This window comes from Amia ocellicauda, chromosome 23 (genome assembly GCF_036373705.1).
Source record: "Amia ocellicauda isolate fAmiCal2 chromosome 23, fAmiCal2.hap1, whole genome shotgun sequence".
Lineage (NCBI taxonomy): Eukaryota > Metazoa > Chordata > Actinopteri > Amiiformes > Amiidae > Amia > Amia ocellicauda.
Window position 1 is genome coordinate 8,344,819 of NC_089872.1, and position 25,443 is coordinate 8,370,261.

At 39.4% G+C, this 25,443-nt stretch overlaps 2 protein-coding genes across 4 annotated transcripts in view; one reads left to right on the plus strand and one right to left on the minus strand.

Moving 5' to 3' along the window:
- phactr2 (phosphatase and actin regulator 2) overlaps positions 1-18,257 on the minus strand; it is a 70,670-nt gene extending 52,413 nt beyond the window's left edge. Inside the window, exon 1 of one of the 3 annotated variants that reach the window (XM_066696524.1) lies at positions 18,064-18,257. In XM_066696524.1, the coding sequence (XP_066552621.1) occupies positions 18,064-18,193 (130 nt within the window). In that variant the 5' untranslated portion in view covers positions 18,194-18,257. The remainder of the gene's footprint in view (positions 1-18,063) is intronic. The other 2 variants (XM_066696525.1, XM_066696528.1) reach the window with 2 other exon arrangements.
- Positions 18,258-19,280: 1,023 nt separating this feature from the next.
- Positions 19,281-25,443, plus strand: LOC136718912 (uncharacterized). Its single transcript, XM_066696704.1, has 8 exons — positions 19,281-20,638; positions 20,816-20,851; positions 22,341-22,637; positions 23,301-23,433; positions 23,908-23,942; positions 24,381-24,405; positions 24,783-24,832; positions 25,197-25,443. The coding sequence occupies exons 1-8, from the start codon at positions 20,596-20,598 to the stop codon at positions 25,199-25,201; spliced, it is 624 nt and encodes a 207-aa protein (XP_066552801.1). The 5' UTR covers positions 19,281-20,595; the 3' UTR covers positions 25,202-25,443.

Consider the following 25,443-nt stretch of genomic DNA (forward strand, 5'->3'; position numbering starts at 1 on the left):
TTATCTGCTTCAAATTGAGCACCGAAACGAACCAGGATCATCACATGGTGCATCTCGTAAAAAAAGCTCCTGACAAAGATTACATCACTGCATCACAGCTTGTGTTTATTTCGTTGGGTGTCAAAACAGCACCAGAACTATTTTAATACAAATGTATTAAACACAAACAAGCTACCTAAAGCTTAAGAGTCACAGCTATAAGGAGGAGTGACTTCAGGAATAAAAAAAAAAGTGATGCATCTCTGTAATACTCAGCACAAGCTGCGATTACAGACTTTATCAGGATTTGTTTTGGAGACCTTCTAGCAAACGCAAAGTAGCTGACATGCAAATGCACATCCTGTCCATACTATAGATCCCTGACAGATAAAGCATAACATAACCGTTGTGTTACAGCTTGAAAACCCCCAAAGCACTTGGTACAGGATACAAACCATTCAGAGTGACCACACAGAGGATGGGATAAACAGCTATTAAACGGCACTTACCAGGTTTCTCCATGTCTGGTGTTAAACTCAGTAGCGGTCTTCCCTAAAACATCTCTTCTTTCTTATCTCCTTCTTTCTCCCTCTCTATCTCACTTGCTTGCTGCAGGTCTGTTGCCCTCTTCTGTACAGTAGCCGGCGGCCCCTCCCCTGGCTCTAGCCTCGTCTGACACTCATTCCTCTCTCATTGACTGCAGTAAACATCACCAGGAAACAAAGAAGGCGAAGGATGACAAACAGCCATTAGCTCCATTAGAGGCTGATTGAGCCGACTAAAGACTATCAAATGGAATCTCCAATCCACCAGGGCTTTGAGCTCAGGGCTGCAGGGAAATGGGAAAAAAACTCTCTAACCTTCAACAGAAAGAGCATAAAGTGAAAATGATTTCCTAATTTGGAGGCCAGTCTTAATTTTTGTGTCCAATAAGTTCTGCGTTTAGTCTTTCTTCCATATTATGCTGTACATGGGACATGCACATTCCATCTGTTTCATACTTAACATGAACTCTACAACGGTTTAAAACAATTTAAGATTATTAGTTCAATTAATTTCAGACGTTGCACAAAGGCATTTGTCTTTTTCTGTACACCCTGCCCCTACCCTCAAAAGAGAGATCCCCTCTGACATCGTCTCATCATCACAACTTCCCATGACAGTTGTTACAATCTTACAGGACTTGGCAGTTTCTTCTGATAAACACTTCACAGAGTACTCTTACAACCACTTAAGGTTAACTTAAGGTTTCTACAAACAAAAATATATATTTCTGTGGTTTAAAAATATAAACATAACCTAGGCCACCAGACTCACCAGAGAATTGCAAATAACAAACTTGTACCCCATCAAGTTTTGATTAAAGTAGGAAGTGACAATAAATTCAACCGCAGATCTGTACTGTGTGACTTGTGGGGAGGTCAAAGTTGTGATCTGGTCTACAATGTCAACACAATACAGTGGGATTTCCTGGTAAAGGTATTCACTCGACCTAATCAGAGATGTGTTCAGGGTATCAGACCTCTGCATCTTCTCTGTAATCGTTTAATTTTAAATGATTTCTCATGCCATTATGAATTGTAATCTCCACGAATAACAGAGAACAATGACAAAAGCTGCAGTAGGGTTAGACTGACAGGGCAGAGTATTGTAGTCTTACTAATGTCATTCCCGAACCTCTGCCATTTACTTCTGGACGTCTGCCAAGGTGGACTGATAAATTGTCCTGTTGAGGCTGATGAGTTGTCAGTCTCAATGGAGACCAAGATGACAGGAGCGAATGCATTCCTCGAAGGTTGAAGTGGTTTTGTTTTGTTTCTTTTTTGACTTCCCCAAAGTTTCCTTCACAAAGTTGTTTTCAAATATAAATAGTACTTTAAATTACAAAGACAATAAATGAAGAAGACACATTTTACTGTATTTCTGTTTACAAATAATAATACAACCTGAGCATCACTATCCCTTCATTGCGTGTCCCATATCCAAAATACACAAACAAAAAGAATAGATCACAGCAAATCGTTTCACAGTTTAAGTTACTGTTTTATTAAAAACATGTATCTCAAATTCAAGTCACAAAAAGAAACTGGAAAAGAGTAAACGTTTTGCCTTTTTCCAAGACAATTAACATGATTCGAAACAGACGCATTTTAGAATCTCTCGAATGGGAATCAGGAAACGCCAAATAACCATTAAGATAAGCTTAAAACAGATGTATAATTACCTTATCTAAAAATATGCATCTTTTCTTTCCATTTTAACATTATTATTATTCAAAGATGTCCTTAATGCAAAACAGTGTCACAAACAAAATTGAATTTCTTAGTCTAATCAAATGCATACAAACACCCAATAAAACACCATCCAATAAGTAATCTGCAACATATAAATGAAATCTACTGATACTCGAACTTCTAAATAATCTTGTATTCTTTTTGTTAGTATTTTTGTTTCCAAAATCAGATGTATGGCCTTTAGGGACACTTCAGGTGACACCCCGAATTGCGGAAATATTCACAAATAACTTTATTCATGTGGCGGACGGTGACACACGCACACACACACACACACACACACACACACACACACACACACACACACACACACACACACACACACACACGCTTCTAAAAGTAAATGGATGGCAAAGATGTTATACAGTATAACAGTTACATAACACAGAATGGTTTAATAAAAGATGTGTAATTTAGCTGTGAAATATGTGAGACAGTGAAATAAAAGCAGTACATGATATGGCAGCTACAGAAGAAAAAGAGGCCCAATCAAACCGGCTTTATTGTTCATCCTTAAATCCATGTATAAAGCCCGTGTTGATCGATTCGGTGATTTACAGATGATTGTGAAACGCCTGAATGACCCAGAGACTTCAAGGACCAAATTTCCTTAATTGAACAAGCAACTGGCTTGATTAATCAATAACGAACAGGTATCTTTACAAATTGACGATTCAATCAGTTTGAAACAGACTGGATCGAGGTTCTGCAGGTGAATGCCAACAAAAGCCAACAAAAGGGTGAAGACTAACGGTTTTGAATGGCACCCACTGATCAGAAAATTATATTTCAAAAGGAGAAAAAATGTGACCCTGGGGATCTACAGTGAGGGAAAAAAGTATTTGATCCCCTGCTGATTTTGTACGTTTGCCCACTGACAAAGAAATGATCAGTCTATAATTTTAATGGTAGGTGTATTTTAACAGTGAGAGACAGAATAACAACAACAAAATCCAGAAAAACACATTTCAAAAAAGTTATACATTGATTTGCATGTTAATGAGGGAAATAAGTATTTGACCCCTTCGACTTAGTACTTGGTGGCAAAACCCTTGTTGGCAATCACAGAGGTCAGACGTTTCTTGTAGTTGGCCACCAGGTTTGCACACATCTCAGGAGGGATTTTGTCCCACTCCTCTTTGCAGATCCTCTCCAAGTCATTAAGGTTTTGAGGCTGACGTTTGGCAACTCGAACCTTCAGCTCCCTCCACAGATTTTCGATGGGATTAAGGTCTGGAGACTGGCTAGGCCACTCCAGGACCTTAATGTGCTTCTTCTTGAGCCACTCCTTTGTTGCCTTGGCTGTGTGTTTTGGGTCATTGTCATGCTGGAATACCCATCCACGACCCATTTTCAATGCCCTGGCTGAGGGAAGGAGGTTCTCACCCAAGATTTGACCGTACATGGCCCCGTCCATCGTCCCTTTGATGCGGTGCAGTTGTCCTGTCCCCTTAGCAGAAAAACACCCCCAAAGCATAATGTTTCCACCTCCATGTTTGACGGTGGGGATGGTGTTCTTGGGGTCATAGGCAGCATTCCTCCTCCTCCAAACACGGCGAGTTGAGTTGATGCCAAAGAGCTCGAATTTGGTCTGATCTGACCACAACACTTTCACCCAGTTCTCCTCTGAATCATTCAGATGTTCATTGGCAAACTTCAGACAGGCCTGTACATGTGCTTTCTTGAGCAGGGGGACCTTGCGGGCGCTGCAGGATTTCAGTCCTTCACAGCGTAGTGTGTTACCAATTGTTTTCTTGGTGACTATGGTCCCAGCTGCCCAACAAGATCCTCCCATGTAGTTCTGGGCTGATTCCTCACCGTTCTCATGATCATAGAAACTCCACGAGGTGAGATCTTGCATGGAGCCCCAGACCGAGGGAGACTGACAGTTATTTTGTGTTTCTTCCATTTGCCAATAATCGCACCAACTGTTGTCACCTTCTCACCAAGCTGCTTGGCGATGGTCTTGTAGCCCATTCCAGCCTTGTGTAGGTCTACAATCTTGTCCCTGACATCCTAGGACAGCTCTTTGGTCTTGGTCATGGTGGAGAGTTTGGAATCTGATTGATTGATTGCTTCTGTGGACAGGTGTCTTTTATACAGGTAACAAGCTGAGATTAGGAGCAGTCCCTTTAAGAGAGTGTTCCTAATCTCAGCTCGTTACCTGTATAAAAGACACTTGGGAGCCAGAAATCTTGCCGATTGATAGGGGATCAAATACTTATTTCCCTCATTAACATGCAAATCAATGTATAACTTTTTTGAGATGCGTTTTTCTGGATTATTTTGTTGTTATTCTGTCTCTCACACCTTCCATTAAAATTATAGACTGATCATGTCTTTGTCAGTGGGCAAACGTACAAAATCAGCAGGGGATCAAATACTTTTTCCCTCACTGTATGGTTGAAGACAATATGGCTTCAAATCTGTGTGATAAAGGAAAGGTTCACATGCAGAGTGCAAAAACCCACCCCGGTAGCAATGGAAGATAGCAAAACATGCTCACCTTTTCACTTCTTGAATGTTTATTTGTATATGTTGAAAAACTGCAGGCAATCTACTGAAACAAACAATTTTTGGAGAGAAGCAAAAGTGTGTGCAGGAGCCTACATTACTGCACAACAATTCAGAGGGATTAGCAATATCATTGAGCGTTTCTGGTAGAATAATCTGTTATAGACACAACCATATCATTTGTTCTTGTACAAGTTGATATATGTGTTACTGCAGTGGAATAAAATCAACTTTACAGCTGTAACGAACAAAACAGCACTGAGGTTTATGTTAATTCTCCTCATAGGCTTTTAACATGGTTTGTTTAGCTTAAAGAGAGCGAAAGTGCCTGGAATTTGGGGGTTTCTGAAGCTTTGGTATTGTGTAAATAAACGTATTAGAGCTGTAATGCATCCTCCATGAAGTAAAAAAACTGCATCACTCTACCTAGGATTCTCTCACGTTGACAGCAAATATTCCAAGAATAACTGCAAGGAGAAAATAGATGTACAACCATCTGCCAGCGATGACTAAACCAAGCCTAGGCATGAAAACAAATGTGAAAAATACATTCATTGGCAGAACACTAGAAGACATTTCAAAGGGAAAATACAAAAAAAAGAACAGTGTCATATTTAGTTTATTCTTTCACTTCCCTACAGAACTTGAGCCTCATTTGGAAGAAAAGTCCAATCAGTTAGGCTTTTTAATATGCATATGCAATATTTAGTTGAGGAAAAAGGAAATGCAGAGATAGAGAGAGAGACATTTTAAGGCCATTTAATTAGCCTAAACTAAATCCCAAATATTTGTTATGCAAGACTTACGGAGTAATATTTTAACTGCACAAGTTACTGGTCAGGTCAGTCAGTGGTTTAGCTCGATGACCCACTAATTGTTTATGGTAACGAAGGAACCACACATGTTCTGTGCAGAAGATAAACAACACTAAATCCTACTCGGTCAGCTGGGTCTCGGTGAAATCGTGTGACAGAGTCCAAGTCCTTCCACAGCTGACTAACAGAAGAGGAGTGACAAGGCAGTACCGTGCCATTGTCACTCTACCTCGTGATAAATGCTTTTCACAATTGCTTAACTGGTGTGACTTGGCTCATCTAGAGTTAGTCGATAAACAAGCAGTTCAGGGTGTGGGGCCTCACAGCTTGGCGTGTGTGGTCAGACCCACTGCTCAAACCGTCATCTCAGACACAGACACCTCTGAGCGCCCGATTGGCAAACCAGCACAATAGAAAAAACCTACCACGCACAAAGAATGGGCCCCAGACACAGGGGCTCTGAATGTGTGACCCTCCAATCATTCAAAATCAATTTAAATATCCATGACATTGCCCTTCATCACCAAGAGTGAATAGTCCCTGCCCTTACTAATGTTTGCCATGGTAAAAGTGTGTGGTTAACAATTTATTTTTAAAATTAATTGACTATGCTTTCCTTTGCTTTACTACAATAGATGGTTCATGAAGGCAACATTGCAGTTTTGTAGTGGGAAAATGTACTTTTATTATTTTCTTTATATTGTTTATGGTTCCATGTTATTAATTCTGTTTTGTCTATAAAGCAATTATTAGTTTGTAGTCACTCATTTCTTGGAGCTACTTTATTATTGGCATTGTATAAAGCTGTTGTCTTTTGGTTGTTTCAATCAGCTACTATCTTTAGAATAATCAATCATCTAAAACAGTAAAGGTTGTGTGTTTTGGGGCACACGTATGTGGATAAGGACATAAAACAATGTATTTTATTACTGCCACAAGAATGCTGACCAGCACCATTCAACCCATCAAACAATGACAAACTCAGGTCTATGTTAATTATTATCCATATGATAACTACATTTTAACAAGATCTAGTCACTTCTGATAGGTAAGAGTGTAACCTATTGTCTCTCTCTGAAGATAAGGCTTCTCCAACTCACATCCTCAGTTATTTTCTTCACTTCATGTGAGAGGAGAGCTGCGGGTTAACCTGTCATTTGTTTGTAATAAACTTCTACATCGGTGTACGCTGAGCATTTCTGAAACTTTTTATTCAGCACGTCTTATAAGAATTTCCTGCATAATTATCATGGCATACTGTAGAATAGCTCAGTGAAAATATGGCTTAACCACAGGAGAGCATAATAAAAACAAAAAAAGTTAAATTTGTGCAAACTGACATTCATGGAAATGGTTCACTGCTCTCACTTCCCACCCAAAACGGAAACAGCAAAGAAGAGACACCAACTGCAGAACAGTTCCCACTGCGAGTGATTCTGACAGGCCTCGCGGACACCTGGCAGGCACCGGGGGCGGCTATTGCCCAGCAGGATTGCCTTCTTTCCAACCCTGGCACTGCAATTTTACACCCAAAGAGAGGATGATAACCCCCAATGATGATGCGTTTCCTGTAGTCCAGGTTGAGGCTGTTATGGAATGACATCATGAGATTCAGTGACATCACAGCAGGAATTAACATAGCATATGCGCATGATTCATACTCTCTCGGTGAACACCACAGTGCTTATATCGTAAGGGGTTATTCTTACTGTTCAATTACTTACTGTACAATTCATTTGGAGTTTCAGTTATTTAACATTAAATTATTAAATACATCTCTCATATTCATTGATGTGAGCAAGATCATTGTTTCACTTTGATATAGGCCTACTGCATTTCAATGGTAGAAATGTATACAGCATTTTCAAAAACAAGTGACATTAAAATGCGCTGTGGGGAGGATTCCTTGTCATAGAGCAGTCTGTCACTCCTTGAGGCTGTAAACTGACATTTAAGCCTACTTTATGCCCTTTATGCAGGTCTGCCGTTTGTTTTAGCGAGTGTGGATACCCACACACCATGCCTTTCCACTTCACTGCCTTCCAAGGAACAGGATTCAATTTTAAATGACAAGAAAGCGGGTCTTCCTTAGTATTCCTCGCCTCCACAGATTCCAGTCGATAAGGAGCCTGTCAGTCACCTGTCGCCTGCTCTCACATTAGCCAAATTGGAAACAAGCGCATAGGTGCTGCCTGGACTAGAAGACTCATTAACGTACTTGCCGGAAACCATGTACCGCAAATGGATCTCTCCTTCAACATCGATTAAATGGTAGAGCATCAGGAAGGATTGATTCGGGAGGACTGCTTTTATCTCGGCCCCGTCATGCAGATTTTCTGATGCGTCGCCGAAAAAGAGGACAGCGACTAATAAACGGAGAGCAGGCCGGCGCAATTAAACGGCTAACGGCAATGGGCAGCGATCAATGAGGATTACATTAATCACGGCAACAGTTTGGGGGGTGTCGTGCTTACAGTCCATCTTGGCAAACCCGTTCTGATAACAAGCTAAATAAAATCCAATGCCTGGCCTCCCGTTACCATTTTCACAGGCGGCGATTGGCACTAAACGGTTGTTGAATTCGCCACATCTGACTGGCATCTGAAGTGTAGCGTTCCCTCTGGGTCTAGCTTCAGTCTCATTAACCTTCAAACTACACCAGGTTCATTTGAGTACAGACTTCACAGTTTTAAAGCAGTTGTTAGAAAATGGTGTGATTTTTCTCTCCTAAAGATGCATGCAGCCCTTCTAAGAAGCCAGAAATGAAATCTGTGCAGGTTCAAAGAATTGATGTGTGAATGTGTGCGTCCTACATTAGTCAAGAAGTGTTTTGTTAATTATTAAAGTGTGTGTATTTGTATCAGTTTGAGATCAATTAGGATAAGCAAACTTCAAAGAGTTGCCATGAATTAGAAAGCCTAAATTATAAAAATCATTAGCATTCTCTTAGTTCACAAGTGCACTAACATACCCTGTAGTTACTGTAGTTAAAAATGACAACTCTATTAAGTATGATTTACTGAAATGTCACTCACACTGCATGAGAATAATTCATATTTTATTTTCGGAATCTGGTCCATAAACAAGATAATGAGAAGCCTACAGTATCCAGAACATACAAGGTAACATCAGAGTAACAAAAACATCAGACTACTATTGATTTTACACACACTGCGGTGCCAAGCAAATGTAATCATTTTATCAAACCATTCACGCAGTGTGTGATGCAGCAATATTGATCATCGGTTGCTCTATGTTTACAGTGGCTTTTTTTGTTTCTTCCATCCAAGCTTTTGTCGTCTCTTAAGCTGGGTGCTTTTCACAATCTAGTTGAGCAATGTCATGCAGAGGACCGGAGCGCTCACACAATCGACATGAGCCGCTGCGATTCTCAAGTTGATGAAAGGCTGGCAAATGTGGAGCGTCACACTCTGCACAGCAAAGATCCCCCAGTTTGTTTTTTCTGGTGTTGTTTATAGCCATCGCAAACACAGTGCAGCGGTGACATTTGTGACGGACTTTAAAACAAAGCTTGCATTCAAAACTTTGACGGTGTTAAATCAACTATAATGTCCTGTTTCAGTTAAAAGGTTTACAAAACAATTCTCTGTTTTAGGGTGTTTTGGTTTGTTTGTTTTAAAGTTTTAAAGTTTTAATCATGGTTGTTGGAGATGTTTTATAGACAAAAAGATAATTTAATTCATGGCTTTTTTCCTGGACTACTTACTGATGATGTTTTTAATCTTTTCGTATTCTTGCCTCAGCAAGACACTTTCCAACAAGAGTGACTTTACACTCTTCTTAAATATTCTTGCAGTATTTAAAAGTGTGAAAAACAAAACCATGCTATACATTTTAGGGCTTTCCAAATGTACTGTATAAGATGAATGCGTCTTCATCTTGTCATTACAATTAAGCTCTTAATTCCACTTAACTGGCCCTTATCAATTGTTCTGGGGTCTACAAAATACAGAGATTTCACATCACCCCTGAAGTTTTGTAACAGGAAATCTGCAGCCTCTTGCGGCTTTTGATCAATGGAGAGGTTTCTTTCACTTTCATTTCATTCCCCCACGGGATTTTACAGAAGTGCTACAGTTTGGACTCATGAGTTAGCATGATTAGAGGGGGAGGGCATCAATGAGAGATAGTAAGACTACCACAAAAGAAAAAAAAGGAGGGAACGATTGACTACATGACATATCAAAAACAACATCGCTTTTAAGAAACGATGCCCCTCTTTACATGTCAAAGGCATGCAAAGCACCGGCAGTAAATATAACCCATTTGACGATGCTTGCTCTGCAATTATGGGCCTAATTATGGGTGAGAAAGGCCTACTTGAGACTGTAAATCAACATCAAAGAAAGGAAAGCCTCTAATTAACAAAACCAAATCATATTCCCCTTTTTCTTCTATTTTGGGGTTTTCCAGCAGCAGCTAAAAAGGTGTGAGAACTTCACACTCAAACAGGACATGTTTTCTGGGTCCCTGCGCCAATCAAAATACAGGGGACAACAGGAATCTGACCTACTGTATTCAATGAGTTCCATACATAGATTGACGAGCATTTTGTTTTGAATCAAGGCCAATACACTATTGTGTGCAAGTTTTGAAGCTGCATTCAGTAGTTTAATGATACCTTTAAACTTTCTGAGAGGGCAGGGTCCTTATGAATCCAGTCCCACTCCTCCCAGCTCCTTGACTATCTGAATACGTGAAAGATCGATTCAGTAATTCAGGTGGCAGGCTTGTAATGGAGTCGAAGGGCAGGAGGGAAGCAAATTAAAATGCCTTGGGAAGCAGTCGACGCTCGCTTTATGAGATTGCCTTGCAGACCAGCGTTTTCAAACGAGGAAACCTAATTAGAAAGAACAATGAGATTCAGAAGTAACGAGGAGGAGGTTCTGTGGGGAAAGAGGCTAGACTGTCCTCTGCTGGCTGCTTGCTGGGTAGCAGCTTCTCAACCACATTAAATCACCCACGATACTATAGGAGAGAACACAAGAAAACGTATCCTTGGAGTCCATATTTTAATTCGCATTTCAGCTTGTATGTTCTGAGGTCCAAGAACTAGGTAGTTATTTAAAATGAACTAGATGTTCATGGAATTTGATTAAAGCAACTGCTTAAAAGCTACTAAACTTCTTTACTTTGGGAAACTAAAAGTTTGTTCATAATTTGTCAAGTGATTAATTACAAGTGACCTCAATTTTATTTTTCAGCAATCCATCACAAATATATTAGACCAATCATGCACGTGTTGGAACAGAAAATCACTAACTTTATTCTTAAAGTCTTCAATCACAATTAAGCTGACAAATATAGAAAATTGACTTTTTTTATATGGCTATAACTCTTGCAGATCAACATTGGTTTATGTCAAAATAAATTAGTTAAAATAAATAAACGCTATCAATTGATTGGAGACAGTCACCTAGAAGCATTACTGTGAGAGCATGGCTTACAGGTCACACATTACAGATTGAGAAGTATTATTTTTTTCTATAAGGTAGTCTTTTGGGGTAAGAGGAAGTGGTTTGAGACTGAAAGCTCTGTGCACTCGCCTCTATTTTTCTTTGACCTGAAAAATGTACAGACAAGTGCCGACTTTTTTCCCAGCACCACCACGAGAGTTATACATTTAGAGTTCATAGAGTCCAGTTTTTCTTATTCAGAGTTCGGTCCAAAAAGTCCACAGAGACATTGAGCTCAGATTCTCACACTTGTGGTTACACTTCGAAATGAACATGACCATGATTTCACAGCCAGAGGAGTCAAAACTGAAAAGTTCACAAGAATCAACCACATTACTCTCTGCCTCAGCATTGATGCATTATGGCTCTGCGTGACTTTATAATTGGGTCTCACAGAGTCCTGTACAGACCTTCTGATCTAAGCCAGACCTCCGGGTTGTCTGTGATGAAGATGACGTACATTAACAATACTTAGATTTAAATGAGAAAATTGCACTGGCCACAGGCTATATCCTGGTTCACAGCCCTGCCCTTGGAGATTCCAAGCTGGGTTCTACCAACATTCTGATATCCCATCATGCACTCCAGTTCATAAGTCCTTCTAGATGTTGGTTTGTCTGCTTTTAACCTGGGTGAAATGTTTTTAGAGCACATGTAATTTAGTTTATTAGCTATACTGACCTCTGCTCACACACACACAAAGTACAAATTTACTATAGGTTCTAATTGTGAAGTATACTGTTATTTTTTCTTGGATATTTTATTGTTATTTTATCCGTTTACTGTTTTGTGAAGCGCTTTGTGGTTTTAATTTATAAAAAGCTCTATAAAATACAGATTATTATTATCACCATTTGTTTCTGTTAACTCAGATCGGTCTTTGACTTACGGTGATCTTTCAAACCTTTATTTGTTTAAGAGGCGGTAAAGAGATTGTACTGCTGCTGGGTTTAATTGACTAGGCATGCAGAAACCTATTCAAAGAACATAAAGTACCCTATTGTAAAACAGAACACCACACCAAGCTATTTAACTGAATCAAGTAGCTGTAGTGTCTCTGCATCAGATCTCTAGCAAAAACCCTGAACTTTAAAGCTTGCGGAGTCCAGTTCAGTGTCGGGTTCTCATATTTCCTCGTAAGCAGTAGAGTTTAATTGAAACGTAAATTATTATGGTGGAATCTGGCTTTCAGATGAAAGTTGGAGTGGACTTTTGGACTCAAAAGTCAAAGGTGTTGACTCGTCCAAATCAGGCATCTGCAAGCGTTAAAGTCATCAGTAAAAACAGTCCACAATTTGGAGACCTTTTCTCACAAATATCAGTCTTTATACTCTACGCAAATTGGCAATGATGTAATGGCAAAATTGTGTTCACACTTATCGATATGAATGGATAGAAATGTCCGGAATGCAGGGTCTAAAGGAATTCAAGATTTATTATTATAATAATCATCATCAATATCATTATTACGTATGTATTGTTAGCACTTCTGTTTAACCACAACTTCTCCTATGCCTCCCATCATCTATTTTCCAATGAACTCCACAAAAGAGGTGCACAACAAACACTTTCCAACACACCCATTTGCTTTATTTTTGTGTCTCTCCACCCCACAACAAAAAAGAAACATGAGGTTTCCGGGAAGAAAGGTTCAGACCAGAGAAGAGTTAATTAGTCACAAAGTTCTCTCTCTCTCTCTCTCTCTCTCTCTCTCTCTCTCCACACATACAGAAACTTGGCACAACAAATATCAAATGTTATTCGCTTAGAAAGAATGCATCTCACTGTAGCAATGGAGCCCACACTTTTGAAGTACCGTTGCTTTTTTAAACTACTGATTAAAGAGATTATCTGCAGACTGTATTGGGCATATATAAACTTAGCCTGCACTGAGAGGAGATAAGTACTTTTCACAGGAAGGCACATCAGAATCACACCTCTTTCAATGTGCAGAGACGGGACTTCCCCTGTTAAAACATAAGCTGGATAGTTCAAACAGGAATTCTCCTCAACGAAGGTTACTTTGTAAACACTTCAATAAGAGAATCTAACCTTTAACATCTACGAAGAACTCGGCATCTTCTTAAAACAGCTTGATGAGTTTATAGACCAGCCAAACTGCCAGACTTTCAGAGCGTGACAGCAAAGTATGGGACGCCACATCTCCTTTATCAGCACAAACAAATGTAATGTACAGGAAGGCACCCAAGGAGATTAAACCAAAATAGCACAGAAAGAAGTGCCTCGGCTGCAGTTAATAAACCACAGCTTAAATCTTTGAACTTTAAACGGTGTGCTTTACCACACTTATTTTTTGTGTATGCGACAGGCCACAAAAGCTGCCCTCATCTCCTAGATCCCACTGTGAGATGCAAATATAGGCTACATAGGGTGGAAGAGCAATAGAAACGGCAAATTGAAGTTAAAACAGAGGAACTTAGAACAACTACAACAATACAAAACCTACGAAATGCAATAAATTAACAATCTAATAAAATGTATCTTTGTTTTCCCTTGACTGCTCCTATAATGTTAACATGATAGCGGTCCCAGAAGCCCACTTCAACGATATCGTGTTTACACAATAACGGCCCATCACCTAAAGCTCTCTGGCAGCCTCACAAGGTCAAGTTAGAACTTCTATAAGAGGAAACCAATATACACTCACCTAAAGGATTATTAGGAACACCATACTAATACTGTGTTTGACCCCCTTTCGCCTTCAGAACTGCCTTAATTCTACGTGGCATTGATTCAACAAGGTGCTGAAAGCATTCTTTAGAAATGTTGGCCCATATTGATAGGATAGCATCTTGCAGTTGATGGAGATTTGTGGGATGCACATCCAGGGCACGAAGCTCCCGTTCCACCACATCCCAAAGATGCTCTATTGGGTTGAGATCTGGTGACTGTTGGGGGCCAGTTTAGTACAGTGAACTCAATGTCATGTTCAAGAAACCAATTTGAAATGATTCGACCTTTGTGAAATGGTGCATTATCCTGCTGGAAGTAGCCATCAGAGGATGGGTACATGGTGGTCATAAAGGGATGGACATGGTCAGAAACAATGCTCCGGTAGGCCGTGGCATTTAAACGATGCCCAATTGGCACTAAGGGGCCTAAAGTGTGCCAAGAAAACATCCCCCACACCATTACACCACCACCACCAGCCTGCACAGTGGTAACAAGGCATGATGGATCCATGTTCTCATTCTGTTTACGCCAAATTCTGACTCTACCATCTGAATGTCTCAACAGAAATCGAGACTCATCAGACCAGGCAACATTTTTCCAGTCTTCAACTGTCCAATTTTGGTGAGCTTGTGCAAATTGTAGCCTCTTTTTCCTATTTGTAGTGGAGATGAGTGGTACCCGGTGGGGTCTTCTGCTGTTGTAGCCCATCCGCCTCAAGGTTGTACGTGTTGTGGCTTCACAAACGCTTTGCTGCATACCTCGGTTGTAACGAGTGGTTATTTCAGTCAAAGTTGCTCTTCTATCAGCTTGAATCAGTCGGCCCATTCTCCTCTGACCTCTAGCATCAACAAGGCATTTTCGCCCACAGGACTGCCGCATACTGGATGTTTTTCCCTTTTCACACCATTCTTTGTAAACCCTAGAAATGGTTGTGCGTGAAAATCCCAGTAACTGAGCAGATTGTGAAATACTCAGACCGGCCCGTCTGGCACCAACAACCATGCCACGCTCAAAATTGCTTAAATCACCTTTCTTTCCCATTCAGATATTCAGTTTGGAGTTCAGGAGATTGTCTAGACCAGGACCACACCCCTAAATGCATTGAAGCAACTGCCATGTGATTGGTTGGTTAGATAATTGCATTAATGAGAAATTGAACAGGTGTTCCTAATAATCCTTTAGGTGAGTGTATTTTCCCTCAAAAAGTAAAAACAACAAATATTTTAAACTAATATTGTCTTCAGTCCACACCAATTTGCCACCATATTATAGGCTAGTAATCAATTCTTGCTTGACAAATGGTATTCTGCTATATCAAGCCAATGCAGTGTGAAAAAGTGTTGGTATCCAGGAGCAACTGTCAGAATGAATAATATTGAAAAACGCACAGGCAGCATTCGGTACACAAACAGGCATGGCAGAAGGCAACAATTGAGATCCGCAGTTTCAAAATATACCGATCCCATCACAGGTTCTGTACAAATCTGTCATTTAGATCTCTCTTAATCACTGACGTACTTTGACTTCTGCACAGGTTTTGTTCAAACCCTTGCTGTACGCGATTGTCTGTTCAAACATTCGCTGCAGTTGCAATATCTGATCTGACAGGACAGCGCCGAGAACTTTACACGTTCTGCTGCAAAATGCCTTGAGAGCTGTGAACTGTGCTTCAAATCTATTGTAAGACTGCCGGAGAAGTCAGCTCCCAAGTTTGCTAGAAATTGTGAAAATACCTAAACAATAAGGCATGTGTGTATATAATCGGGAAATGCAAAGCACACAAACCCAAATCTTCAGTCCAATAGGAAATGGTTGTTTTGTTGTAATTGCTGTGGATTTCTGGATAACAGACTTATCTTTTCAGTTTTTTTCCCCTGAAACTTTATCTGATGCCTGAGCCCTCTTGTTTCTGCCAATTGTGTACATTTTGCTGCCAAGGTTTGTCAATTAAACAGTGTGAAAAAGGGCTCAATGTCTGCTTTTTTAATTTTTACTTAGTCCACTTCTTGCAAACAACTTCATACATCTTTGAACATCTTACTTAAACTCAGGTCTCATAAAAACACACATCATGTATTAAAGAATTTGATCAATGAAAAACTAAACTAAAAAACACTGCAACCACTTTTTACAGAGCCAGTTTATAGCGGATGTGATGATGATAATAACACATTCAATTAACCTGTCAGTTCAGTGCTTACAGGAAAATAACGCATGTCATTTCCCAAGCTGTGCAGTGTCTCCTTGTAAATACACTTATTTTCTGTCACCTGGTAAAAGCCTCTCCGTTTGTTACAAATGTCAGGATCTTGACAAGTCTTCACAACAGCCATAAACTCATTAACAAGACCCATGTAGCTGAACGTGCAACTTCAGTACATCTAATTGAAACACAGATTGATCCTATTTTGACAATTGTCAGAAACAGTAGCTTTGGTGTAACTGGAAAGTACTATTTTGGGCTGCACAGTTTTCAGTTTTACTCTACTAAAAGGGACTCGGACTGTAATACTCTGCCAACCTACTAACTACAATATTTGTGGTCTCTTAGTAGAGAAGTAGATGTCTATACAACAAATGTGTTGGTTCAATAAATTAAACAGCTGTGGGTTAACATCTGTAACAGTAGAATACTGGGTTCCCTTTTGTGTTCGTTTTTTCAGATTATCATTGGGCTGATGGGGTTTGATTTCAGCATGACTATGATCTTATCATTTGGATCACAACTAAGAGGCTTTCACACTTACGGTTTGATGTGCGGTTCAGTCCGTTTAGACCCATTTGTGAAACTTCTGATAGTGACGAATCGCGCCAAGATGCGGATCAAACCAAAGAACACTGGATTGTGAAACATTACAAACTTAAACTGAGAAAAATGGTCTGATTGCAAATGAACCACAATTCAAATTATTTGTACATGAAGTAGGTGTGAAAGTGCCCTAAGACTTCAGTTTAGGTTCAGTTTGTGTCACGACAGGAAAATGTAATTGAACTTGAATTTGGTTGAAAGTGAATTTAGGTTCGTTTGTATAGTGCACTTGCAGCTTCGTGAGCTGTTCTAGGCCTACTACTACATCATTAACACCGAAAAGAAACTGGGCTATACATGGTTGTAGTTCTTCATTTAATGTTCTATTTAAATGATTTTGTCAACTAACAAAATAAATGCTACCACACTTAAATGTAAAATACTAACCCGCATGTGTTTATTTATTACTTTTTGTTCATTTAGATCTTGACCTAACATTACTTTTAACACCATAAGGTATTACCAGCAACAACAAATGCGGTTATATTCAGACAACATGTGTGGAACAATATAAAATAGGCTGATACTGTAAACAAAAGCCCCTTACATCAAGGACATTATAAATGTGCCCCCGTGTCGCTTGAAACCTAGTCCATATTTGTTAAGCCAGCTCAGGTTGTGATGCATCTCATTTAGTTAGTTATTTTAAAGCAAACTGAAGAGGATTAAAACTCTGTCATCCGATGCTCCATTTCACTACCACTATCGCTAGAAAATTTAGAAAAGAAGTATGCCCTTCCTTCCCATACTAAACTTTGAATAAATAAAATAGATCCATAAATAAAAAAAATAAAAAATAAAAACTGAATCTGACTCAGGTGGGGGACACTGCTGTTGCATCCTTGAGCAAGGCACTGTACCTAGATTGCTCCAGTACAAACCCAGCTGTATAAATGGGTAAATAAATAAATAAATGTGATATATTGTAACTATTGTCAGCCTGAATAGGGGCGTCTGCTGAGAAATATAAGTTGATTACTAATGCACTGATTCACTGAGTGCAACAGGGCTGGCAATTACTAATATTTAATTTAATTCCCCATAATTTAACCATATTATGAATCTGCAACATGACTCCAGTGTGGTACCCACTGCACAGCTACAGCAGATCAACGGCTTTATGGGATGCTTTGCAAGTGAACAACAGGTGTTTTCGTTTCGCTTAAAAGAAATAATCGCTTCATTGTGGAAACTTTTCAGGGCTATTGACGAGAGAACAGAAGTACACAGACGCTGCAAGGGAAACAGGTGTCGTACGCGCTGCGCAGATGTCCGCAGATCTGCGCGGCTCCACCAATGGGATGGCTTGGAGTGTGCAGACCCGCGCAGACCGCGACCAGAGATACGACAAACACCTCGTAAAGACTAACTACTAGGTTGGAGGTTGCTTTCAAGTGAGCGGTGGCCCAAAGCGCAAACGAGCCGATTTGATGCCAAACTCGGCGTGCTTTTAGATGGAAGTGCCCAAGTTGCGTGCCTACCTGAGCTGGCAGTGATGAGTCTGTCGAGGATCCTCTTTCTGATGAAGCCCGACGTGTCGCTTTGTGAGCGCACTCTCTGCAGCGGGCGGATGGGGGTGACGGGCGGGCTCCTCTCGGCTCCTGTCGCCATTGAGTCCGCGGCTCGTCTCGACACCACTGAGGGAGCGCAGCGGGGCAAAGAGCAGGCTCCTCTGAGGCAGGAAAAGCCCTCCCCCGGCCGGCAAGCGCCGGCCTCGTTTAGGTGAGTGCGCCCGCAGATGTCCGCAGGTCTGCGCAGATGTGCAGAATCCCATCGATCCCATTGGTGGAGCCGCGCGGCTCCACCAATGGGATCGATGGGATTCTGCACATCTGCGCAGACCTGCGGACATCTGCGCTACACGAACGCGACCTGTGACTTGCCGCAAACCTTTCGGTTTCATCCCTGTGCACATTTTCTCGAAGTGCAAGGCAGTTTTTTTTAGCTATTCACCTTGATCACTGTGTGTCTTTCATTTCTTTGTTGATGTATAAGGGGGAAAAGTCAGCTGAAATTAATTGATCTTGCAACTAAGGTAACAAGCTTCAAATGTCAAGTTTAATGTATTCACAGGCGTATGGACACGTCTGCAAGTTTTGAGGTGGGAGGTTTGACAAAGCACAAGTTACAAATATTTTGAGTCAGTGTGGGATGCGAATGAATAACGTGTTTTTGTTCTATTTATCAGTGATTTAAATGTGACCTTTTTCTGACAAAACTTCTCTGTCTAGACTGGATAAACTGTATTATTATTATTATTATTATTATTATTATTATTATTATTATTATTATTATTATTATTATTACAAAGTCAATGTTGACTCCTCTCTGTGTGAAGAAGTGTCTCCTGTTTTCTGTCTTGAATGCCTTGAAGCCCAATTTCCATTTGTGTCCCTGGGTGCGTGTGTCCCTGCTGATCTGGAAAAGCTCCTCTGGTTTGATGTGGTTGATGCCTCTCATGATTTTGAAGACTTGAATCAAGTCCCCACGTAGTCTCCTCTGTTCCAGGGTGAAAAGGTTCAGTTCCCTCAGTCTCTCAGTAGGACGTTCCCTTCAGACCTGGAATAAGTCTGGTTGCTCTCCTCTGAACTGCCTCTAGAGCAGCGATATCTTTCTTTCAGTGTGGAGCCCAGAACTGTCCACAGTATCCAGATGAGCTCTGACTAGTGCATTGTACAGTCTGAACATCACTGCCCTTGTTCTCAATTCTACACTTTCACAATATACCCTAACACTCTGTTTGCCTTTTTTATTGCTTCCCCACACTGTTTGGATGGAGAAAGTGAGGAGTCCACATAGACTCCTAGGTCTTTCTCATGTGTTATTCCATCTAGTTCTATTCCTCCCATAGTGTAATTATAGTGGACATTTTTGTTACCTGCATGTATTAACTTGTCCACATTGAATTTCAATTGTCAGGTGTCGGCCCACAACTGAATATTATCTAAGTCCCTTTGAATAACCTGTGCTGCCCAGATTGTATCTGCTGAACCACCTATTTTAGTATCATCTGCAAATTTGACAAGTTTGCTAACTATCCCAGAGTCCAGATCATTAATATAGATTAGAAAAAGCAAAGGCCCTAGTATTGATCCGTGTGGAACTCCACTAACAACCTCACGCCAGTTAGAAGCGACTCCTCTAATCGACACCCTCTGTTTCCTATACATCAACCAGTTCATAATCCATCTACTTACATTACCCTGAATACCTACAGCTTCCACATACACACAAACAACTACAATGACATGTAGAGTAGCCAATCAACCTATTCAGCCTGTCTTTGGGATGTGGGAAAAAAACTGAAAAATCCCACACGGTCACGGGAAGAAAACACAAGCAGATATACAATCATATGGAGATATACAATCATCAGTTTTACAGTTAAAATATAAAATATTGAAATATTAGCGCATATTCCAACTTGGCACTATATATACATTACACCCAGTTATAGAAAACAATCTTCTAGAAGCTTCCAGTAGCTGATGAGGCCAAGTCCAGACCCTGAAAAGATAGGAGGAAGGTTTCAATGAGAAGTGAAGACTGCTTGCTCTGCATAAGGAAGTTTAGCTATTGGCCAAGGCACGTTATTGACATGACCAGTTATCCATCTCTTGGTAAGACATTTGTTTAATTTGAATTTTCACTACATTGTGACTAAAGCCTCTAAATCTCGATCAACTGAAGAATTACCTTTCAAGGTCGGCTGCTCGTGTTGTTTTTTTCTAAATGTTTTCATGAAACCGCAACAGCATCTTTCTCTGTAAGCGAAACAAAAGCTCTTTCCTATAGTTATCTGCAATCTTGTTTTAATTGGTTGTTCAGAAATGTCAGAGGCCTTATTTGATATGAATATTACACTGAGGTTTGTCATTGGTTAATTGGTCAGTTGAGCAACAAGAGACCCTGAACAGAGGGGCGCTTGTTTTCACGATTCCTCTTTCGTTGTAGCCTCGCTGAGAAATGTTACTCTTTTTTTGGGCTATTGTAGTTACATTTTACCTGGGACAATGAAAGATTGCGTGTATATGTTTGCCACCTTGATCATCGTTTGTGAGTATCATTTTGTTAATTATTTTGTCAATGTATTCCTTCTGCAAATTGTTTGAGTGATGGTGTGTTGATTTACAAATGTTAAACTTACCAATTTACTTTATAATGTATTTCAAGCGTATCCAAATTGGGAAAATCCAAAATATAAGATTTCATGTCAGTTTTTTAACCCCATAGATACTGCAGCCGTTGAAGAGAAATGGAGTGCAATAGGTATGTTTCCTTTAAACTTTATTTTACTGGTGTAACACTTATGATTATCTGTAAGTGACTATTAAAATGGCAATATGTTTTCTTCTAAGCCTAAATTGCATTCACATCAATAAGAATTACAGAAACCATTACAGAACCAGAGATTCTGCTCCTTCCTTTTTCTGAATATATTTGTAAATATTTAGCGGTTCACACCTAGCAATAGACAACAGAGGTATGGGACAAAGGAGTGGTATTCAAATTTCAGTGTCAATTTGGAAGCATGTAACTGTTTTGCATAAGGAACAACAAAGCAGTAAAATCACTTGTATTTTCATGCTTTCAAGTCTCTGTGTTAGCAATACTCAGGAGCACAAGGCAGTCAGACATTCAGAAATAGCTCCCCAGCTAAAGACTTACAACTGCGCTTGTGATGAAAGTAGAAGTACTTACCAAAAATTAGAAGCCTGCAGAAACCTATCAAAGATTTTGGTCAGACACCTGTAGCTAAAAATGGGACCTGAGAATATTACTCATCTGTAGTACTTCTGGCTTTTCAATTTAGGTTCAACAGAGAAGTGACTTTCTTAACCGCTAAGTGTCTGCAGAAGCTTTTATGCAGGGCGGGGAGTGAATCTCTCATCATTGTGCTTGTTGTTAGTATATGTAGATTTACTGTGTGATCTAATTAAGATAAGGTGGGGTTCAAATCCATTTCCCTTTCTAGAACACATATTTAGAAAACAAAAACATATTAAAAGTTTAAAATTTGCTCTGAAGCCAAGCTGGTATTAAAAATATGCAGACCATTTTTTATTATATATAGAAAAATTGACATTCATTTGTTTTAAAGCTGGCTCTTCTGGGTTCTGTCTGTATTCACGCTAAATTCAAATTACTCTGGAGACTTAATAATAAAAAATTAGATGTTTGTAGGATGTTTCTATCAAATATTTGCCCGTCTACAATTGGGATTTGGTTGTGGCAGGAATAACATTGTTGCGTTGTTTATAAGATGTTGAGGACTTGATTCTGTCCAACATAAAGTTGTAGCAATGTTGAAGAAACATAAGAGACTTTGGTTGTACAAATCTTTAAATGACGTTAGGAGGAGAAGATGTTTTTATGAGTTAAAATATAGATAAATAATGGTATACATTTGCTCCCTCATGGTAAAATAATACAGAAGATTGATTTACGATTTTTACATTACAGTCAAAATGTTTAATATTTGTCAATGTTTTCAGGACACTAAAGAATTCTGTTCTTTTACTTTGTGTTGAGGTTGCTTTTTAGCATTGCTTTTTATCAAATGCTATATATAATAGATTTATTAGGTTAGGACATCCTGATAGCATGTCATACTTATTTTAGATGTATTGTGTGGTTCCTATTTCTGATGTCAAAGAGCTGTGTCTGCAGTGAAGCTGGCTGTAAAACTCATTAACTGTTTAGTTCATGTGTAATTATGTATTTCAGTTCACTGCTCAATAACAGTTTCCATCAACAGAAATCCTGCTTATGCAGAGCCAACCTGTGTCGCCTGGAGAGAACGTGACATTTTATTGTAAGATCCCAGGAAGCAACAATTTAACCCAACAAGACGTTTATAGAGTTAAACTTCTCCGGGAAGGAGAGAACGTTGACATGGCTAGGTGGAATAAAAGAAAAACTGGAGCAGAGTTTCTTATAAAAAGAGTTTCCAAGAAGGACGAAGGGACATACTCCTGTCAATTAAATGTCAAGAACACCTTTGTTGTATCTCGAAATTGGTCTTCAGTCTTCCTGCGAGTGAGAGCTGATGCAGGTACAGTATTCCAATATTTTCTGTTTTCATCAAGTGTATATGCAATAGCTCAAATATAATAACCACTTGATGAACACTGGATTAATTTCCAAATGTTTGTGTTTTCTGTTGTTTTTTTTTCTACAAAATAAACACAATAATTTTGTCTGGACACTCAATGTGCCTTTATTTGTATTTAAAATGTCTTATTAAAGCAGGCCATAATTATTTTGATTTTGTTTTGGGTCCCATCAGCCACTGTGTAACCTGTCCCATTCTCTTCCATTCACATGGGAGTGGGTCTACTCATCTACAGTTTGCCCATACTTCAATTTAAGACCTTTACCCTTAAACTTCCGACCTATGGCAATGAGAGCCAGGGCTTTGGGTCATCAGTCCTAAAGGTTAATTTGCAAACCAGGATGTGTTACACTTTCAATAGTCCTTCTGTTGGACTGTTGGTAGACCACCACTCTTGACACACAGCTTGCTAAAAATGAATTGTGGGTTTGACATCGAAAATTTGTCTGTTTTTCTGCAGCTGGAAATGTGTCCAATTGGCTTAGTATTATGTATATTATTAAGTATGACCATATTTGAAAGATGACAGAACGGATAACGATACAAAAATTGCCTCTGATGAACTTTCTGATTTAATTTTGAAATTTCTTTGGATCTTTTCAGATGAAAAGGGCAGCAACTCGCAACACAACTGGTTTGTCATTGTGCTGGCAGCTGTGTGTGGGGTGGTACTACTTCTGTCGCTTGTGGTTTGGAGGATCCTAAGAAAGCCAAAAAGAAGGAGAGCCCAAGTAAGGTAACTGGAGACAACCGTAAATTGCTGAAGAAAGACACCTAGGACTTGTTTTGGTTGGCCTTATGACTGGACCAGCAGCTGTCAGGGAGCTGTATGGTTAGAGTAAAGTTGTGTTACTAGTAAAGGATGTAAAGGATGGTCAGCACAATGGCACACTATTGGTGATGAAAGAAAACAAACCTACAAAAAGAAACACACAAAAAATGAATAAAGGGGATAAACATCAGATGCCACAGAAGACAAGGTGAAATAAAAATAACTTCTTCAAACAAAGAAAGACACTCATATTTAATTCAGCATAATTGTTCACTCATGTATTTCTATACAGTCATTTTATGATATTTATGATGTTTCATGATATTGAATTGAATGAACTGTCCTGGATGTACTCACAAGTCTGTCCCTCTTTCAAACAAATGACAATATTGAAAAATGTCAGCCGTCTGTAACAATAGTTGTTCTTGTCTCCTGCAGCATAAAGACTGAAAATTCTGAGCTGTATTATAATTGTAAGTAGTATATATACATACATGAATATATATATATATATAAATTCGTTAAATATTTAAGCAAGTGACAAGTCCCAGATTTTTTCCTGGGTTATGACTGATAATTTAAATACTGGTTGTATGAGTCCTGAAGGCCTATATGAAAAGTCAGAGAGGACCAAAACCACCTTGAAGCACTCATCCCTTCATAGCATACATTTCAAAATCAATTAGCCTCTTCCAGCCAGATAAACTCCAGCCTGTAATGGTGCCTCTCATTTAATTTCCCTTCCCATACCATCACAGATACTCCTGCCAGCAAGCTGCACAGTAAAGATTCATAGAAAAGACTTTACAATAAATTCAAAAGTGTTATACCCACAAGTCCTATAGGAGGGGAATCTTGAGCACAAAGTCAATATTTCTCTAATTTTACATGCTTTTTTTTTAATTCCACAGTGCCATCAGCATTGGCTATGCAACGGTAAGATCACACTGCATCATAGAAAGGTGTCCTGTAGCCTGGATTGGGCCGGTCTGCAGTGCTGCTTATGCTATTGCTGGGTTTAGCTGTGATATCCCAGTGAATTGATTTATAACTGCAAAGTAACTCTCAGTTCATTGCATATTAACAACTCGTATGAACCCAGTGGTGTCTGTAAGTTCAGCAGCCTCACTTCCTCTGATTGCTGTACAGGCTGTGGCCGGCGTTGTCTTGCAGTACTTTTCAGAGCTAACTAGTTTTCAATACCAAATGTCATTGGGGGAAACGAAAGGCAGATTCCTAATATTAAAAAAGGCAGTATATACATACAGGCCTTGATTTGGTGATTTTTAATTGTATTTAATTATTCTTTTCAGTGTACCTGACCGACCCACTGCACTAGATTCCTCTGTGTACTTCGTAATTGGTGCGTAAAGCTTTCTAGTCGACTACCAACTTATATTTGGAACCAGTTGTGGAAAAGACAAGGGGATGATTAGTTTAGTTAAGGACATAAACCTGCATTAAACCACAACTTTGACCAGGTACTTGTTAATGTAAACTTTACACCATTGCACTTTTCTAATGTATCAATTAGATCTTTTCAGGAGTATGTTGAACACTGATTCAGCCTATTGGAAACTGTAAAGATCCCAGTCCACTGAACTCAATAAAAAGGGGGTGGAGCAAATGTTTGATTGGCAGTCCATAGATATCAATGGGATTCGATTTGAGGCTTGGCCTAATTCCAGATGTTTCTCATGACAGCTGTGCTCTCTCTTCTATTGTAGAATGAGACTTAAATGAAGAGCTGGCCCCTCTGCTGCTCTCAATCACCTCTGCCCGGTGGAAGAATATGTTTTTTTTTTACAGTTCTGTTGTTGTCTGAACTATGTTGTTGGATATTATTACTGTGCTTATGTCCTAGCTAGTCTTTTGAAATTAAAGAGAACAAAAACAACAAACAAAAAAATGTAGTCCTTACTGCAAGCTTAAAATGAATTAAACAAACAAAAAAATCATACTATTTATGCCTCA

Excerpts from the sequence above, each read along its gene's own strand:
- LOC136718912 (XM_066696704.1), top strand. The coding sequence starts at position 20,596 with ATGAAAGATTGCGTGTATATGTTTGCCACCTTGATCATCGTTT. Across the intron at positions 22,638-23,300 it reads GCGAGTGAGAGCTGATGCAG|ATGAAAAGGGCAGCAACTCG; the intron begins GTACAGTATTCC and ends GGATCTTTTCAG. Across the intron at positions 23,943-24,380 it reads TTCTGAGCTGTATTATAATT|TGCCATCAGCATTGGCTATG; the intron begins GTAAGTAGTATA and ends TTAATTCCACAG.